General features: G+C 61.5%; 1 protein-coding gene across 1 annotated transcript; it reads right to left on the reverse strand.

Moving 5' to 3' along the window:
• Positions 1 to 2002: 2002 nt before the first annotated feature.
• Positions 2003 to 19580, reverse strand: GMEB2 (glucocorticoid modulatory element binding protein 2). Its single transcript, XM_037060084.1, has 10 exons — positions 19486 to 19580; positions 13674 to 13834; positions 11727 to 11824; positions 11051 to 11178; positions 7592 to 7695; positions 6206 to 6363; positions 5319 to 5390; positions 4929 to 5066; positions 4653 to 4775; positions 2003 to 4417 (listed from the first exon to the last, which is right to left on the reverse strand). The coding sequence occupies exons 2-10, from the start codon at positions 13802 to 13804 to the stop codon at positions 3759 to 3761; spliced, it is 1611 nt and encodes a 536-aa protein (XP_036915979.1). The 5' UTR covers positions 13805 to 13834; positions 19486 to 19580; the 3' UTR covers positions 2003 to 3758.
• Between the last annotated feature and the right edge of the window lie 13 nt (positions 19581 to 19593).

Raw genomic sequence — 19593 nt, forward strand, 5'->3', positions numbered from 1 at the left:
GCTGGGCGTTGGGGGAGGCACGCGGGGGCGGGGGCAGAGGACTCAGGGCAGTGACTGCTGTGTGTGACACCGTCACAGTGAACACACGTCACCACCCACTCGCCCAGACCCACAGGGCACGCCCCCGAGTGTGACCTCGGTGCAAACCGCGGCCTCGGGGTGGCTGGGCGTCAGCGCAGCCTCACTGACCGTGACGCCCGCGCCAGCTGGTGAGGATGTTGATACCAGGGAGGCTGGGAGGGTCTCTCTGCACCTCCTCTCACGTTTGCTGTAAGCCTAAAACCCTCTAAAAACAACAGGAGGTTGTCGCTCACCTTTCTCAGAAGCTTGCAGGTCAGGCTGACAAAGAATAAAAAACGTACAGCATGCCCCCCCCCCCGCCCCGCAGTGAGTGAGTTCGAGCCAGCAGGTGAAGGTAGACGTGCTTTTGGTGAGAGAGAGTGCGTGTGGCGGTTTACAGGGATCGAAGGGGTACCCCCCAGGACCCAGAAAGGACAGCACAGGGGATGGGGGTGCCAGGGTGGCGGTGGCAGGGGCTCCAGGTGGGCCTTCAGGGTGGACCTGAGGTTCAGTCTGAGAGCAGAGTGTGGCTGAACTCCGTGGAAGCTGGGGATCAGTATGGGGGAGGGCAAACTGATCCTGATGACCCTGCTGTCCGGCCAGGGGCCACAGGCTTGCTGGAGGTGGGGCAGCTCTCAGAGGCTGAGGGCCAGCGTCTAGCTGGGTGGTGTGGCCCCTCCTGTCTGGGAGGCAGGGAGATGGGAACCAGAGGCCAAGGGCAGGTGATGGGACATGGGAGGGCAGGCCAGGTCTGTGTCCTGGCCTTTGGCCACTCCCAGTGAGCAGCCACTGCAGACAGAGTGCTCTTCCTCGTCCTCAGGTTTCTGCCCGGCTCTGCCCACAGGGTGTTTCCTAAGTGGGTGTGTCTGCTGGCTGGCCTGCAGCCAGACCCTGGGAACCGGTCCTCTGTCCCCACTGACCATGCGGGCTGTGCCTGGGCCTGCCCACCCTCTTCACTGAGCTTCCAGTCACCAGAGAACCGGCGTTTGAGGGTGCTCCGCAAACTGCTGGTGGGTAGAACTCAGGTTGGGGGGGCGCCTTCCCCACTCTCGAAGGGTGCAAACTCCCAACTCCCTGTAGGCCCTCAGCCCCATCCTTGCCCTACCTCCCCTGAGGCTTGGCCTGTCTCCGGTTCCCGCCCAGCTCCCAGCTGCCCCAGCTGCAGGGACCAGCACACACCTGACTGGCGCCACAGCCCACAGCCCTCGGGCTGGCAGGGTTGTGACCAGGGCCCGGTCACCGGCCCCCTCCCTGTGACCGGGCCCTGGGGCTGGGACTCTAGAGGGGACAATGTGCTCTGAGTTGGGCCTCACTGCCTTGGTCCCAGAGCTGGATGCAGTGGGTCCCCCTGCAAACCTGCCCTCTGGGCCAGGGGGTGCTTCTCCAAGCCCGTCCTCTGCTGAGGCAAGTGAGGGGCTGACCTGCGCCCACCCCTCACAATTCTAGGGGCACACCACCCACCCAGCTGCTCCAGCCAGCCTCCTGAGACCCCACCTCAGCCCTCTCAGGCCCAAGCCTGCCCAGCACAGCCTCCTCTCCTGGCCTGGCTGGTCCGAAGTACACAGGCTGCAGGACGGACGGGCCCCCCCGAGTGTGGTGGGGGCTTTCTTCCTGGGCCGGGGGCACAGCAGTGCAGAGGGTGAGAGACCAGACAGACACAGGGACCTGCAGCCCCTTCAGCCATCGGTGCCTGCCCCCACACTCTGTGGAACTGGGGACCCCGAGGCTTCAGCAGGGGCGCTCCATGCTCTACAGTGCAGGCTAGATGGGACACTTTCAGGTGGGGAGGACACACTCCCCGCTGTGGCCGCTGCCTCGGAGGAGACAGCAGAGGGACGAGGAAACAGCCGTGACCCAGGGCAAGCCTGCACACCACTTCCTCCTGAGCAGGTGTCAGAGCAGCCGGGGCCCGGCACACCCTTCCTCACAGGACAGACACAAATTACGAAACGTGTTTTTATTTTAAATCAAAGTACCAGGCAGATACTTGCAAAACAACATACAAAGTGAAACTCAGATGCCTGGGTCCCTGGGCGGCCTCTGAGCACCAGTGAGGAAAACCAAGCCCATCCGCCTTCCTGGACCGCAACAGAGCTACCACCCAGGCTGGGGGAGGGGCCGGCCCGGCTGGGGAGTGGAGCCCCTGCAGCCCAGCGGGGCTCCTGGAAGAGGGTGGACCCCTCCACACGGGGGGCGCAGGGCTGGGTGAGAACTCTGAAGCTGCTTCGCTAGCTTCGAGTGTATGGCTCTGAAGTGCACCCCTCGCATGCCTGGCAGGGGCTGGACGGGCGGGCGTGTCTGGCTCTGACTTGCCAGAGGCAGCTTTCGGCAAACGAGGCCAGTGCACACAGGCAGCAGCTGGGCCTCAGGACTCCGTTGGGACGCCCTCGGACAGAGGCGGGTGAACCGCACACTGGCACCAGCGGGCCCGTGAGAGCAACAAACAGAAAGGTGACAGAAAATGGAGGTGCCCTCAGCAGCTGGGCGTGGGGCGAGGCCCGCTGAGGGGGTCCAGAGTGCTGGACAGATGAAGGGTATGAAGGGCGGATGGTCAGGTCCCAGTTCCCTTCAAAACACAAGTGGGGTCCTCCTCGTGGTGGGGACTCCAGATAAGGGCCCTCAGCAGACAACACACCTGGGCCACCAGGACCTGGTGCCCCAGGGGCTCAAGCCACCCTTGGGGACCCCACTGGAGACAGAGTGGGCAGCAGGTCTACCTCGTGACCCCACAGTCAGAGCTGCGGGCAGACCCTGCCTGCCCTTCAGGGGGCATCTGGGTCCCCACCATGACCGGCGCGGGCCCTGGCTATGCCCTCTGGGCAGCTACACCATACCCCCCCACCCCCAGAGCAGTGGGCACAGCCCCTGGGGGGGCGGGAGGTCCAAGGCTCATCCTGTCACAGATGTCCCACCTCATGGATCCACATGGCGGGGCCTCCGGCACTTGCTCACCTTCATGCAGGCCGTCCCTACAGCCGCTTTGTACAAAACCCTCTGGAACCCAGAGGGGGTTCCGGAAGCCTAGGCACTCAGCATGGTTTGGGTTGAAAACGCTATAAATCTGACTCTTCCTAGAAGCTGGCTAAACGATTCATGGGAAAAGCCCCACGGTGCATGGGGGCAGCCCCTGAGCACCGAGCCTCGGCAGGCAGGCGGGCTTGGAGAAGCTCTCTCTCTGGGCCCCACCACCCCTCCTCGCAGGCGGGTGCGCTCAGGTTCACACCCCAGACCCTGGGATGGGGCCCCGGCCTGAGCCCACGCCGACTCGACACGCCACCCGTGCTGGGGCCGGGCGCAGAGTGCCAGCTGCACTAAACCTACAGAAAACTGTGGGAAGAAACCAAATCCATAGGATCCATGGCTTTCCACCCTTGGGGACAGTCCCCAAGACATGTGCTAGTGACGTGCCCCGGGGAGTGCGGGCTGCACGCCCTCTCGTCTGGCTCCTGGCCGGGCCCGATGTGTAAACAGTGTTCATAAGCAACAGATGGAAAAATATATTTCCCAAGAAAACAGGGAGGAAGTTCAGAGCACGGGGCCCGGCAGGCATTCCAGGCTGCTGCCACCTTCAGTCCCTCTCTCTCCTCTCCACCCATTTGGGCGTCTCCTCTCTTTGGTTCAGCAGCCCCACGTGACACGCCGCGTCCCGAGGACAGGGCCGGCCCCCTGCCTGCGAAGGGCCTTGCCTCCGGCAGCGGCTACTTGTGCTCCTGACCCTCAGCCACGGTAGCCACCTCTATGGTGGCCGTGTGCTCCTCATGTCCCGAGGCCACCACGGCGCTCTCCACGGCCCCTGTGGGCACTGTCACGATGGTGCTCCCCCCAGGGGACACCTGGGCCACGTTCTGCAGGGCGGGGCCCAGGCCAGGCAGGGTGAGCAGCTGCAGGGGGCTGACCACCTTAACCACCGTGCTGCCGTCCTGCACAGCAGCCGTGCTCAGGACCGTGAGGCTGGACGCGTCGGGGTGGATCTCCACAGTGCCGGGGAAGGAGGTACCCGAGGAGGCCAGCACCGTGTAGCCCCCAAGAAGGGGCGAGGCGGGGGAGCTGGCGGGGGCCACCTGAGGGCAGCTCTTGCCCAGTGCGGGGGCTGGCAGGGTGGACACCACTTTGCCGAGTGGCACGCCGGTCAGCTGGGAGACGGGCACGCCTGGGCTGAGGGCGATCTGGGTGGACTGGGCGAGCACCTGCGAGGCGATGGCAGCTGGCCCAGAGGCGGCCCTGGCAAGCCGTGGCCGCTTGGCCGGGGGCGGCAGGGCCACAGGCGTCAGCGTCATGAGCACGTTGCTGAGGTGCTGGGATTTGTGCTTGAGCTCCTTGGCCCGCCGGCGGTGCTCGTCACACTGCTGCTCCAGGGCTGCGGGGACAGCGGGGACATAGCATCACCACTGGGCGTGGGGGCAGGGCCGGCCACACCCTGACCCATCCGCATGGCACAAGCCTATGCAGTGGTCACAGAGGCCCAGACAAGCCCCACCCCCACCACAGCGGCAGTCCGAGCTTCATGCCATGCCCTGCCAACAGCACTGAGTGCCCTCCTATCCTGCACGGCTGGCGGCCCCAGAGCAGGGACGTGGGCACCCCCCACGCACCGGCCAGGTCACGGGCGTACTGCTCCCGCGAGCGGTCCATCTGGCACTTGTGGCTGGCCAGCACCTTCTTCACCAGGTCCAGCATGCCGAAGTTCTGCACGATGCTGTTGAGCAGCACAGCATCTGCAGGTGGGAGGGCGTGGGGAGGTGAGGGCAGCCGAGCAGCAGGACTGGCTGCCCCCACCCCCGCAGGGGAGCCCGTGGTGCCTGCTGTGTCTGCAGCCAGCCCAGTCCCCAGCCCAGCTCTGTAGGAAGGGCCGGCGGCCGTGGCCTCACCTCGGAGCTGCAGGGGCGGGTCCTGCACCCGCTGCTGCAGGCCCCTCATGGTCTCCACCATCTCCTGGTGGAACTCCTGGATGACCTCATCCAGCAGTCCGGCATCCTTGAGCCCCCGCCAGAAGGCAAACGTGTCGTCTGGGAAGGAAGGAGAGGCTCAGAGATGGGGCGTCCTTCCCAGGCCCACTGGGGGCTTCAAACCATGGTAGGAGCAACAGACCCCCAGAGGACACAGTTCTGGGGGTCACTGGTGTCCCCCCTGAGTGGGGTCTGAGCTGGCCATGGGGCTAGCCTGGTGGGGGTAGGGCTAGCCTGCTCCCTACCCAGCCTGTCCTCTCAGGGTCTCGCCCAGGCCTCGCCCAGGAGAAGCCCACGGGAAGGAGCCCATACCTCCGATGGCTGTGGTCCAGTCACCGGGGTCCTCGCAGGTCTCTATGGTGATGGTGGCAGGAGACCCATTCACTGCAACCAAGATGGAAGCAGGTCAGCCCATCTGCCCCGCCCAGAAGCGCCCTCTGCGTCGGCGCACAAAGCCGACGGACAGGTGCCCTGGTGCTGAGGGCCCACCGCCTCGCATTCCACCTGCCCCTACTGCTTCCTCACAGGCACCTCAGGCACACACGAGGCAGGAAGAGCTGGCAGAAACCTCTGCACCCAGGACCCAGTTCCAACCCCTCCACACTGGCCCGAGGGTGGGTGAGCACTGCCACTGCCTGGCCTCCCGCACCTGCCTCCAGCACAGGCCTGGCTCCAGCCAAGGCCCCGGCCACTAGTAGCCCACCTAGGCCACCCACTCAGGGACAGTGCAAGCGGCGTCCTGGGAAACACCTCCAGGAAGGGACCGCCAGGCAACCCGAGAGGGACCTTAGGCCCTAACAGCACCTTGACTAGGGCTTTAAGGAACCTGGGCTGCGTAGGGCCTCTGCCCGCCCTGAGGAAGCACTGTAGACATCACAGGGAAGCATCATCAAGGCAGCCACCAGAGCCCCGGGGCAGGAAGGCAGGGGCGCGCAGTCCCATGGGGGCAGCTGCGTGGGGACGCAGGAACACCCCACCGTCAGAGCTGCTGGCAGCTCACTCGAGCTGTCATTCTGCACACGCCACTCGTAGGAGTTTCTACGTTTCATGACAAAAATGGCTTAGAAAGAAAAAGGGCTTGAGTCATCCCTGCCACCAAAGCAGAGGCTCCGACTTGCACAGTGGCGGGAGGTAGCCGCACGTCCAACTTGGTGGCTGGGCAGCAGGGGAGGACAGCATGGGGGGGGCGAGGCGTGTACCGTCAGCTGTGGCAGGCGTGAGCGGGAGGAACTCGGCCGACGTGGGGCTGCTCAGGGGCACGCGGGCACCCGACAGGTCGATCTTGGTGCTGCGGCAGGTGTTGGAGCAGACCTTGTCGTGCTGGTAGAAGTCCAGCTCCCCGGAGTCCATGATCTTCCTGTGCAGAAGGCAGGATGCCTGGGTTGAGCTGCAGGGGCCTCTGTGCCTGCACACAAGGCCACACCCACTCTGCCCAGGCCCCACCCCCGTGTCCTTGTCTGCTGCTCTGGGCACTGGCCACACTGGGTGGGGCCTCGCTGCAACTCCAACACCCGGACACTTTCTAGAAAACCGGGATCGGCCAGAGGGGCCGAGCAGGATGCTGGACGCCGTGCTCCGCCTGCGCGGGGACAGGGGACTCGAAGGCTGCAGGCCCCTGGCCTGGGCCTCGGCCTCGCGCCACCCAGGCTGCAGCTCCCAAGGAGAGTGACCGGGCCCAGGTAGCAGCAGTGGGGCCATGGGAACAGAATCCAGCCCTCCGGGGACAGGGCATGGAGGACTGCAGTCCACACGGACACGGCGCACGGACACCGCCGGACACATCCCCGGGGGCCATGGGGTGGAGGGCGGGGACAGACCCACGGGGGAGCCCCCTCCAACACGGGGCTAGTGGTGGCACCAAAGCAGGAAAAGCGGGAACGTTCCCCGGGCTGTGAGCCCGAAGCCTCAGGTCAGAAGGGGTCGAAAGGCCATCGGCGCCAGGCCACACCCTGGCCGCGTGGAGCAGCCAGGAGCCACCGAAGAGTGACGGGAAGGAAATCGCTGAGGACAGAGAGCTCCTCACTCAGGGCAGGATGCAGGCCCAGCACAGCCAAGCCCGGCCCAGCTGCCTCACAGGACAGGCCACGGGCCAAACTGGGACCCTCTGCAACCTCAGCACACAGAGGCCGAAGAGGCTGACCTGCAGCCACTGGGTGCAGACCTAGTCTGGACAGGAAGGCCCCGAGCCAGAGAGGACAGCGTCCAGGTGACTGGCCAAACATGCACCGCAGGCTACAGAGCAGCACTCTCAGCACACACCGAGGGGAAGGCAGCTGAGACGGCCGGGCTCTCTGTGCCGCTCCGCGAGCACTCACTGGGACCAGCCACAGCGCCTCCAGGTGAGCTCCCGGGGGGACACAGAAGGAGATGAGAGAAACTACAGGTCGACGACGTCCCGTGTGGCTGGGGACTGGGCCAGGGCAGCCCTGGGGACAGTATTAGCTCTCCTTACGTCTAAAACGTACCTCCCGCTCATACCCCCAAACCAGGGAAAAGCAGCGCCCACTCGTTCCCACCAGGGAGGGGCATCTGGCACGGTCCCCGGTGCGTGCCTGCCGGCAGCCTCCCTCCCCACGGATGCCCACCTGAGCATGATGCCATTCATCCGGATGGCCCTCTTCCAGTCCTTCAGGGTGGACTTGCCGGCCAGGTGCACAAACTCCTTGGGGCTGATGACATGCTCGTCATACTGTGGAGGGAACAGAGCAGAGCAGTCAAGGTGTGCCTCCCGCCAGTCCGCTCCCCCTGACTGGTCCGGAGCACAGCTGGGGGAGGGTGTGGCTGAGGCAGACACCACACACAGAGAAGCCAGGTGCCTGCTCTGGGTCCCACGCAGGGCCCAGAGGGCAGCGGCCTCAATGTGGGGAGGGAGCAGCTCCAGTGAGACCAAGTGTGGCCCTCCTGCCTGCAGCCGCCAGGAGGGACAAGACACACTGTGGGCACACGCTCAGACAGGACTGGCCAGTGTAACACAAAACACAACGTGGAGGGAGCTGCACCGCCCCACCCTTCTCCCCCACTCCTCTCGGTGACACACACGCGTCCGTGTCGGAGCCAGGGACGGTCCTCCCTGCTCCGGGTGCTGGGCCCGCTGCTGCCACCATGGCTGGAAGGCAGGCAGCCCCAAAAGGGTCAACGATACCATTCAGTCCATTCAAGGAGCAGCACTGGACCCAGAGGATCAGAGCAAAACCACTTTCACTCGGGAAACAAGCAGACCAGGACCAGTGTCGGCAGACCTGGGCGTCCCTGGGCCATGGCCAGGCAGCCGGGCCCCCAGGGCCTCCAGTCCCCGGGGCACTGCCCAGGGAGCCCCTGCCATCTGCCTCAGGTGGAACCCAGATCACCCAGCCACCACGGGGCACCGAGGGCCCTCATTCTGCCTCCATTACACGTGGTCAGTTGTGGCCAGTGTGGCCACAGGACTCCTGCCAAGGGGCCCGCCCCGCACTTCCCTGAGCAGCTGCCCTTCCTCTCCCTGAGACCAGGGAGACATGTGGCCCCTCGCTCAGCCAGTGGGAGACGAAGGGGTCCAGGCCGGGGGAGTCCAGATCCACACAGTCGCGCTCACACCCCTGCCGACCCACGGCCACTTGCTGGACCCTTACTAGAACCTCCCTGAGAGGCGGCATGGGTGCTGTGGCACCCAGCACACTCAGTTCCCACAGTGTCCTACACTTCTCCACTCGCGCGCCTTCTCCACCCAGAGCTCCATCAGGCCACTTGCCCTGACATGCGCTGGCCGGACCCCGAGCTGGAGCCCCCGGGGGAAGAGTGGTCTGCTTTGTTTTCATTCATCTTTCCTAAGGGACGTCGAGCTCTCATTTACTGCAGTGTTTGGTATTTGAAGTGTTTGGGTCTTTTGGGGGGTGGCCAAAAAGTTCATTCGTTCCCCGCCCCCCCAAGCCGGTCGTAGTCCAGGCCAAGACTCTACAAACTCAGCGGCACCAAAGGCCGAGGAGACTGACCTGCAGCCACCGCACGCGCACGGGGTCTGGGCAGGATGGCCTGAGCCGCAGCAGTGCTGGCTGTCTTCGGCTTCATCTGAAAAAGCCTTGTTAGACGGCCTTGTGACAGCTGCCGCGTCAGTGTGCATTAAACAGTCAAAACCGGAGAGTTTTTGTGCAGCCATTTTAGTACTGAAGATGGAAAAAAATCCCCAACATTTCAGCATATTAGCCTTTGTTATTCTAACAAAGGTAAAAACACGACTGAAATGCACAAGGCTTTGTGCAGCGTGGGGAGAAGGCGCTGTGACTGACCGGATGTGTCGGAGGTGGTTTGCGAAGTCTGTCGCTGGACGATGCTGCGTGGTTGTGCAGACACAGTTGCAGCTGCCAGCGATCCAATCGAGACATTAATCGAGAACTTCAACATTACACCACGTGGGAGAGAGCCGACTCACTCAAAATATGCAAATCGAGCGCTGAAAACCATTTGCACCGGCTTGGTTGTGTTCATTTGCTTTGGTGCTTGGGTTCCACCCTAAGAACCATCCGGTTTTCCCCTTTTGGAAAACCAAGCGGTCACTTCCAACAAGCACTGCTCCCGGTGAGGCCAGCTGACAGCCGCACTGGACAAGAAGCATCCAGAATGAGCATGAAACACAGTATTCCACCAGGACAGCATGAGACCATGTTTTTCTGATGACCGAGCAAAAACTGTCACGGCCTGGCTGGGACGTTCCGATTCATCGCCGCATTCACCAGACACTGTCCCTTCTCATTTCCACTTATTTAGGTCTTTACAAAATTCTCTTAATGGGAAAAACTTCAGTTCCCTAGAGGACTGCAAAAGGCACCTGGGCCAGCCCTTTGCTCAAGGTGGAGGGTGAGGCTGCCGAGAGACCACAGGGTGACTGGGCTGTCCCAGAGCTGCTGGTGAGCATGGGACGGGCTTCTTGTTTTCACTGAAACACCGATGGTCTCTCTGGCCCACCCAGGAGAGACCTGGTGATGTGTCTGACCGGAAACGCTCCACGGGAACTTGACACGGGTGTGCATCACTGCGCCCTGGGCGAGCCCGCCTCCTCACACCTCGTTTCCTTGGGGCTGGGTTCCAAGAGCCTGTTGTCGACGTCAAGCGGGACTTGCTTCCCATCTGCTTCCTGAGGCCAAGTCTGTCCACAGAGCCCCATCCAATGCTTAGGAAAACCACACAGACCTCCCACCTGGCCAATGGGCAGCACGCAGGGCCCCACCGATGGTGGGGGAGCCGGAACTAGAGCAGCACCAGGCATCCTGACGGTGCGTCCTCACAGCACACAGTCAGCTCTGCTGTGGACTGTTCCTCAGTGCCTGTCTGGTGTCTTCCCATGAGCAGCTGGAATTCCTGCCTGCCATGAGTTTCCCGGCTCGGGTCTTGCTGTCCTTGTCACTGGCGGTATTCTGATGCTGTCACCGACCACTCATGGGCCCACCACCCCTACAGGTGCGGCTGTCTGTCTGATGCAGCGCCTTCCTGCTGGCTGTTTGTTTGATGCGAGTGTCATGGGGTGGTCTGCCACCAGGTGGGCTCACCGGCACTCTCCCCCTGGGCTGGGGCCCCATCTGCCTGAACCGCGCTGATGCCCACTAGTCCCACAGGGCACAGTGCCCAGTCCCTGGGCCTGGCCCTGCAGCTTGTTCACTCAGCCTGGGACTCCAGTCTCCTGGACGACGGGCGGCCTTGCTCTGTCACGAAAGCTCTCAGACCCACTGTCCTCTCTCCAGGACCTCACCTGGCCTTCCCCCTTGTCCCTGTGGCCTCAGGACACCCTGCTCTGCCTCTGTCCCCTGCAGCAAGGTGGCTCTCCCTCATGCCCTTAGTGGGCCCCACCCATCCTTGGAGGCTGTCCCTCCTCTACCCCCTGGACGTCAGCCTCCTGGACAGCCACTGCACAGGTGGTGTCCCCGGGAGCAGGGAGCTCCCTTTCTGGGCCTCTCAGCAGCTTCCCTGAGAGAACCGCCCTGGGCCGCCCCCCCCCCCCCCCCCCCCAGCGCCCCGCCCTGNCCCCCCCCCCGGCAGCTCACAGGCCTGGGGCTTGGCTGTGCCGAGACCCTCACCTGCACACACTTCACGTTGATGCCAGGGCACACAAACTTCCTCCAGATCAGGTTGGCTCTGCTGTCCCCACAGGTGATGGGGTACAAGATCTCGGCCTCCAGGTTCTCCCCCTCCTCCGTCACCTTCACTTCTCACCAAGGGCAAGGACAGGGACAGGGTGAGACAGACAGTCAGTCACAGCCACTCCAGAGTACTTCTTGCCAGAGCGTAGGTGGCAACCCAGAACCCGGAGCTCGGGGTGCGGGGGGCCCTCATCCGTGCTGGGGGGGGTGCAGCCCTGACTCGCACGCCGCTGCAACTTTGGGGATGCTGGCGTCGGGCCTTTCACCCACAGGACACTCAGAGAGCCACCTGAGGACATAAAGGGAAACCTTGCGTGGACTGACTTCAGGGAAGCTCGTTTGCACTGCTCCCAGGAGTTCCGAGGCCTGTAGCGTGAAGGGTTCTACAGAGCCCCCGTGACTACTCAGGACCGTCACAAGGGGCAGAGCTCCAGCGCGGGGACTCCCCTGCAGCCAAGGGTGGGACAGCGTCGGGCCACCCCCACAGGCCCTGCCGCCTGGCTCCATCGGCCCCAGCCACCTCTCCCATGGGAGACCTCCACCCCCACAGGCCCTGCCGCCTGGCTCCATCGGCCCCAGCCACCTCTCCCATGGGAGACCTGCAGACGCCTACCTAACACGGCTTCCTTGAGCTGTGAGGATGCTGTGAAGGCAGCTGCAGCCGCGGCCGCTGCGTTCTCTGTCTCCATGTTGTCCTCGCTCAGGTCAGCCCTGGAAGAGCAAGTGGGGGTGGGGTCAGCACACCCGGCAGCCCTGTCTGGCTCTGCCGCCACTTCTGCAGCCCTGTCCAGTGTGGCCCAGACGCCCAGTGCCCTGCAGGTCAGGGGACTCTGCGGACAGCCACCACACCGTGACACCCAGCAGGCATTCCTGAAAACAGCTGTTTTGCTCACAGCTGGGCCCCAGGCGCCCAAACAGCGCCATCTCTTTCCTTGATTAAGTTCCTTACTCCTGTTATAATGATTTCATATAGTTATAGAAACTACCAAAAAACAGTTTTAGAACTGGTCAAGTCCACAGAGACGCCCTCACTGCAGCCCACTCGGCAGCGGTTTGTCCGGCCCAGAAGGGGTTGTGGTGACACCAGGCTGCACGGGGCTCCCCAGGAAGGTGGGGGCGGTGTGGGCGACCAGGGAGCCTCACTGGGCCTGGACAGCCAGCGCCACAGCAGCAGCAGTAGTGGAGAAGGCCGGGCCCCGGGGGGACATGCCCGGGAAACAGGCGCCAGGCACAGCGGCGCAGAAACACTGTCAGGAGGCACAGGCCCTAGGAGGGTCCTGAGGGTGCTCAGGGTGGCACCCTGGAGGCGCAGGAAGATGACACCCTCTCGAGTGCTGTCTGTGTGTGTGCACCACACCCTCTGTGCTGCAGAGCAGAGCCGACTGGGACCCATATCCTCTGGATACACTGACCAGCTGCAGACAGACCTGGCAGTGCCACCAAGATGTCTCAGCAAGCCGCCCCCTGCAGGGCCCACAGTGCCAGGTCCACAACCCTCCGATGTAGGGCTGGACATCCCCCACTGGCTGGATGCCTGGACGGGGTGCCGTGGGGGCAGGGTCAGCTGGCCAGGCACCCGTGAGAGTGGGTTTGGCAAGGACCCCTCGTAGGGCCCAGGCAGCCGGCCTTCCCCACGAAGTCCTCGTCGGCCCACAGTACTCATCGAGGGCCACCCCAATGCTGGGGAGGGCACTGGAGCTCACAGCAGAGACTGTGAGTAGCCACCGGTGGGGGCCCACCCACAGAGGCACACAGATGAGCCACCCGAGAGCTCTGGAGGGAAGGCCCACAGGCTCGGCTGCGTGCACCGTCAGTGAAGCCAGAAACCAGCAAAGCGCTGGCACATGGGGAGCAGAGAGAGCCCAGGCCCAAGACAAGACGCACGGCACAGTGTGAGAACGGGGAGGCCCGGCCACACCACGAAGGGCTGCCCTCAAGCTTCGAGGCGTCCATGGGCAGTGCCTAGGTCAGGGAGTGCCTGGTTGGGGACTGTCCTCCAAATGTCCTGCTGGACAGTGGGGAGGCTGAAGCCCACCCTTGTGGTCAGTGACACGCTGAGGTCAGTCTGAACAAGACACAGTAAAGATGACCCATGGGGGCCGACAGCCAATAACACAGGGGAGCCCCTCTGCCACCATGTGACAGCTCCCACGGGGACAGCCAGAGGGGGCCAGCAGTTCATCCCCATGCCAGCTTCTGGGCCAGCTGACATTCTGCCTGACGTCCACTGTGAAGATGAGGGAGGAAACACTCAGTTACCACCAGGGTGTCAAGAAAACACCGGCTCTAAAATGCCATTTTGGAAACCGGCTCCCGTTGACCCCACTGTCAGTCTTGTCTGGAGCAGCTCAGGTCTCAGGAAGTGAACCTCATGCCCATGGGGATGTGGGTGCCAAGGACAAGGGTCAAGCACCATGTCTGTCTTGGGAGTGTGATGTCCCCATTCCGGCTGCCCACCTGCGCTGACTCCAGGCGGGTCCAGAACGACCGTGATGAAGGGGAGTACCCACCGCTCGCCCCACCAGGCACCCCCAGCCACCCCAGGTGCGGCCGCCCTCACCCGTGAGCAGCCAGGTTGGTCGTCACCAGCACCGTCTTGACTTCCTCCATGCCGCTGCCATCCACCGCAGTGTCAGGCGTTGTCACCACCACCACCTCTTCCATGTGCATGCTGACGTCGGGGGTCGCCATGACTAGGCAGGGGAGCTCTCAGGACCAGTCCTAGAGGGGACAAGGACAGAGCACAGGCTCGACTCCCAGTCCCAAAGCATAACTCTGCCAGAGATGATGACAAGAAGAGCTGTTCCCAGGCCATTGTCTGGTGGTGAGGAAGGGCACAACTGTCCGCCCTGGCCGCTGTGACGGCTGAGGTCTCCAAGCTGAGCCCCGGACTGGCACCTGGTTGAAGACTCAGAATCAGGGCTGTGGCAGGGAAGGAGGCCAGGCTGCCAGCAGACTCCCTGCAGCTGAGTCTCCAGCTGTTACCTGCTGCCCTCAGGCCCCAGCCATGTCCCAGAGCTCTCTCTGCAGAAAGCAGTCACAGCCTTGGCCATTGGGGCTCAGTGGATTGGAGCATCATCCCAGTGGATTGGAGCATCAATCGACAGGTCGAGGGTTCGATGCCTGGTCAGGGCGCATGCGGGAGGGGACCCATCAGTGTGTCTCCCTCCTTTCCCTTGTTCTAAAATCAGTGAGCAGGTCCTCAGGAAAAGAAGGCAGTGCAGACATGCCCTGTCTCTAGGCCAGGGAAATGCAGGGCATGCCCACACGGCCAGCTGGGTGGGGGCCTGGAGTCTGCCACGAATGAAGTGTCCTCCTCCCAAGTGACCGGTGACCCCGGACACCAGCGGCCAAAATGACTGTGAGCTGGGACTAACACGGACCTGCATGCAAAAAGGGGACTGGCCACATGCCCATCAACAGACGAGGGACACACAAAACCCAGTCTGCGTGCACAGGGAACAGGACTTGGCATCACCAAGGACTGGGACTCCGTGTCTGCCGCAGGGTGGAGGGACCTGACAGCACCAGGCTAAACCAGGGTGTCCAGGCATCAAGGGACCAATGTCGCAGGGTCCGCACACGTGAGTAACATGAGCACACTCAGATCCTACAGGTGGAAAGCAGAACGGAGGGTCCTGGGGACTGGAGACTGTGGGGGGGCAGTGTTTGATGGGGACACAGAGTCAGCTGGGGGGTGCATGAGCTCCAGAAGGTGCTGGCCGCACAGCAGTGAAAGAGGACGCGCCGGCACTGAGCCGTGCCCTCGGCCATGGCGTCGCCGGGCAGTTCCGTGCTGTGTGCATTTTGCCATGTAATAAAAAAACCTCTTTAATGCTCTTAGAGCAGGCTGCCTTATTAGGACTAGACACAGGCTAGAAAGTAGAGGATATTAAAACCCACTAAAAAAAAAAAAGAAAAGCAGCCCTTTCAGAACTTCATTTTACACATCACCCGCCCAGCCCTGGAGGGACGTGGCGCTCGGGAGAGGCGCCCACCCTCCCCTGTGCTCCCAGCAGATTCACCCTAACCCTAACCTCCAGCCAGAGCGCATCTGCGCGGATTCCTAGAGCGGTCCTGAAACGTGGCTGCCAGGGCTCCAGTGTCTGCATGTCCCACGGCCGCTGCTGCCGCACTGGGACACCCTCACGACCATCTGTCTGCTGAGGACAACGAAGGCCTCGAGCCCCCGGCTTCTCCCATCTCAGACCCACGCAGCACCTGTGGTGGGCTCTGCTCCCCCACCCTGGCACCAGGAATGGGCCCGACAACCCCTGGGGGGGAGCCATGGGCAAGACAAGCCAGAGAAGGGGGCGAGGGCTTCCCAGACCACCCACCTCACTTCCACCACGACCGGAGAGACTCGAGACCCGCGGAACCGAAGAGTAGGGGAGTGGGGGCATTAAATCCTGCTGAGGAAGGCTTCCTTCTCATCAGACAGGCAAGGAGAGTCAGGGAGCAGCCCACGGGTGCCCTGGCTTTGCAGTGGGAGCTGGCAGTGGAGCTGGGAGAGGCTGGCCAGAAGGTCAGGGTCAGGGCGTGACAATCGGAAACACAGACGTCCCTCTGAAGGCCCTGCTCCCAGTTGAATGCATCCGCACGGCGGAGCGGATGGCCGGATGCCCGGACGTCCTCCTCTCTCACTTTAGGAGGGCACAGGGAGGGAAGGAAAAGCAGTGTAAAAATTCGGGGAAAAACCATATTTAAAAACCTCAGATGGTCCTCAAACCTAGGAGCCATTTCCCTGCTGACACCCAGCAGCCACATAAGCCCCGCCTATGTGGGGCGGGGCTGCCACGACAGAGGGCGGGGCCAGGTCCCCAGAAGGTCTGCAGTTGCTTTTTGGCCCTGGAAGCTGTGAGGAGGACCTGGTAGACGCTGCCAGAAATGCCGCATAAAACACAGGCTGTGCTCTAGATTAAGGCTTTGACACAAAGAGCTTTAAGTAACATGAATAAATTGCACAATAAATTGTTACTGACCTGTGGTGCATGCATCTCAGGGTTCAGCTCTCTCACTGAGGCACCTCCTTTCCCTGAAGGGGGCTCCAAAGGGACCACCAGAGTTCTGCTCCCACCAACAGCGGCAGAAGGGTCCAGGCTCAGCCCCCAGGCAGCTGTCCTCACCCCGACTTTGAAACCGCAGCTCACGGAGTTGTGCGAACACACAACGGAATCACTGCCTCTCGCAGCCACCGCGGTGGAGAAGGGGCTCCACAGGAAAGTGCTGCGGTTTAGACCGAGACCAAGTCCCTTCCCTGAGCCCCTGAGCGCCGGCATCACCTGCCCAGCCCACACCATCCCGGGCACTAGGCTGGGCTCCTTACAGGTGGAAATTGAGCCCCAACTAATTTAGAGGTAAGTAAGATTAGAAAATATTTTAAAAATCATTCTCCGGAAAGAAGAAGGTATAAGGATGATAAATGGTAATAAATGATGATAAATGTAAAAAATACAATAAAAAATAAACTATTAGTCCTGGCACTCTGGATTGAGTGCCAGCCTGTGAACCAATAGGCCTCTGGTTGGATTCCCAGTGAGGGCACATGCCTGGGTTGCAGGCCAGGTCCCCAGTAGGGGGCGCATAAGAGGCAACCACATAGTGATGTTTCTCTCCCTCTCTCTCCCTCCTTTCCCCTCTCTCTAAAATAAATAAATGAAATCTTTTTAGAAATTATTCTTGGGCATAAGTATGCACGAACAAGACAGAAGTGTCAGTGTGCAGTCCAGTCTCGGACCCAGGCCAAGCTTCCCTTGCAGCATCATAGGTACTCCCTCTCAAGGACAACACAGTGTGTCCGCAGGTGGCAGCCTCCTCGGGCAGTCTGACCACAGACCCCTCAGCGGTGAGGGGGGGTGCCCACACCCCAGGCCTAGGACCTCTGTAGTAAAAGGTCCATCTTTGCAGAGCCAGGTCAACATAGCTGGCAGGCTCCCTCTTAGAACAAGAGTGAAGAATATTCATGAGCCCTGACCCGCCCACCCCCTCCTGGCTCTCTCCCACCCCCCTGCAGTCCTCTTTCCATTCCCTCTTTGGTTCCAAACACATAAAAGAAGCTGCAAACTGTCATTTCTGGGAAGCATTTTTCTTTGTCTGCTGAGATCCTGCTACCAGGCACATCCTGTATTGGCCTCAAATGAATTTTTTTTTAAGATTTTATTTATTTTTAGAGAGAGGGGAAGGGAGAGAGAGTAACGTCTGTGTATGGCTGCCTCTCGCACGCCCCCTACTGGGCACCTGGCCTGCAACCCAGGCATGTGCTCTGACCGGGAATGGAACCAGCAACCCTTTGGTAGGCTGGCGCTTGATCCACTGAGCCACACCAGCCAGGGATCAAAAGAATTACTACAAGACTCCTCCACAGACCTGGATGTTCCTGCGTGGACACTTGGATGAAAATACCATGAGACACAGCAGAGGTTACACACCGGGGACAAGCACAGTTTCTTGGATCCTCTCTGTGTTTCAGGTTTTTAATTAGTTGCCAACTTTTTCAAAGTTCATGAAGTTCGCATTAAAAAAATGATTTCCAGCTTCTCTTAGAAAATATCAGAAGCAGAAGCCCTGGAAGGTGGTTCCTCTGGTCCTGCCTCTCCCAGGCACCTGGGCCTCTGCGTCCAGGTCCGTGGTGGGCACCAGAGACCCCACTCTGGTCCCCACCAGGTGGCACCAGCACCTGCACACACGGCCCTGTACACAGGAATCGGACTGTGCCCTGTAAAGACACCTGAGCAGCCTCCCCTCCCAGCTCAGGCACAAAACGGCTCACATCTGAACCGAGCTTTACAAGTTCTCTAAGTTCACAGACACGCCTGCATGTTTGAACATACACATGCAAGTTCCTCCCCGATCCAGTGTGTCTGCTCACAGGTTTTAAGACACTGCCTGTGAAGAAATGATCTCTGAACAAGCAGCCTGCTGAATTGGCTGTATTTTGGGTTTATTTAATCCACCTGGATTTACCTTTAATGAGACTGTTTTGTGCACTGTTGGTGGGAATGCCGACTCGTGTGACCACTATGGAAGATTGGGTGGTTCCCTCAAAAAATTAAAAATAGAACTAGCACATGACCCAGCCACCCTGCTGGTATTTGTCCAGAGGAAATTAAATCAAGATACCTGCACCCCGTGTTCAGGGCAGCATCACCCACAGTCACCCACGTATGGAAGCAGCCTGAATGTTGTCTGATGGCTGAACATAAAAACATGTATCTGCCCCGACTAGTGTGGCTCAGTGGCCTGGGCATTGTCAGTTCAACTCCCAGTCAGGGCACATGCCTGGGTCACCAGCCAGGTCCTCAGTAGGGGGCGCTCGAGAGAGAACGACACATGGTGTTTCTCTCCCCCTCTCTCTAAAAATACATAAAATCCTAAAAAAAGAAAATGTGGAGTGTCAAGGGAACATGAGTTTGCCTTAAAAGAGGAAATGCTGCCACTTGTGACAACATGACCCGGAGGACATTATGCTAAGTAGAACAAGCCAGACACAGAAACACAAATACTGACTCCATTATATGAGGGTTTGGGAGAGTCCAACTCACAGCAGGAGAGCAGAGTTGGGGGGCGATTTTATCAGAGTCCCAAGTTTCGGCTGCACACGATCATCCTGGAGCACACAGCGCAGCTTGGCCTGTGGCTAAGGACACTGCCAGACACACTTAAGTGCTTGTGGGAGGGCGCACCGTATGTCAAATGCTTTTTATAGCAAAGTAAGGATAAATAAGAGGGTGGGAGTTGAGGTACACGATTACGGACCAGACTGCGGTTTCCAGGTGGGTACTCATCCCCGAACTCAAGTCGTATGCATCACTTATGTGAGGCTTTTTCTATGTACAAGAACAAGGGGGAAACCGATAGCCTCGAAACTTGCATTTGAAGTGTCAGCAAAGCAACAGACTGGTTCAGCGAAACAAGCCGGCCAACTACAGGGATTAAAAAGTTCACCCAGTACACAGCAGGTCACTACCACCAGTAGGCCCGCGCCCGCGGGGCCACGGTTCGCACCCGGAGCCGCGTGGACACAGTTCCCACCGGGGAAGGGGGCCCGCGAGGAAACGTTTCCCACCCGGGGCCTCGTGGACACGGATCCCAGCGAGGAAGAGGCCCGCGGGGACACGGCTCCCACCCGAACCCGCGGCCACACCGAGGGCCACCGCCTGCGCCCGCCGCCTTCCGGCAAGATGGAGGCGGGTGCGGCCGCCGACGCCGCCTGACGCGGGCCCGTGACGCCCGTGACGCCCGCCGCGCGCCGCCGCCCCTCCCCCGCTCCCCTCCCCCCGCCGTAACGTCCTGACGCTCCGCAGGGACCCCTGACTGGACGGCGGCGCGCGGCGGAGCGAGAGGCCTCGCTGCGGGGGGCGGCGGGCGCTTACCTGGGCCGCGGCTGGGCCTGCGCGGGCGCCGGTGGGCGGGGGGGGTGGCGGAAGCCGGCGGCGGGGGTGGCGGCGGCGGCCCCGGGCTCCGCTCCTTGTTGGGGATTC

Source organism: Sturnira hondurensis, unplaced genomic scaffold, assembly GCF_014824575.4.
Source record: "Sturnira hondurensis isolate 20B ecotype Veracruz unplaced genomic scaffold, ASM1482457v3 Scaffold0011378, whole genome shotgun sequence".
NCBI classification, from domain to species: Eukaryota; Metazoa; Chordata; class Mammalia; order Chiroptera; family Phyllostomidae; genus Sturnira; species Sturnira hondurensis.

Bases quoted from the DNA above. Each gene is read 5' to 3' on its own strand.
- GMEB2 (XM_037060084.1), bottom strand. From the start codon at position 13,804: ATGGCGACCCCCGACGTCAGCATGCACATGGAAGAGGTGGTGGTGGTG. The intron at 11,825-13,673 runs GTGAGGGCGGCC...TTGCTCTTCCAG, and splicing joins ACCAACCTGGCTGCTCACGG to GGCTGACCTGAGCGAGGACA. The intron at 5,391-6,205 runs GTACACGCCTCG...TCTTGGTTGCAG, and splicing joins CACGCCTGCCACAGCTGACG to TGAATGGGTCTCCTGCCACC.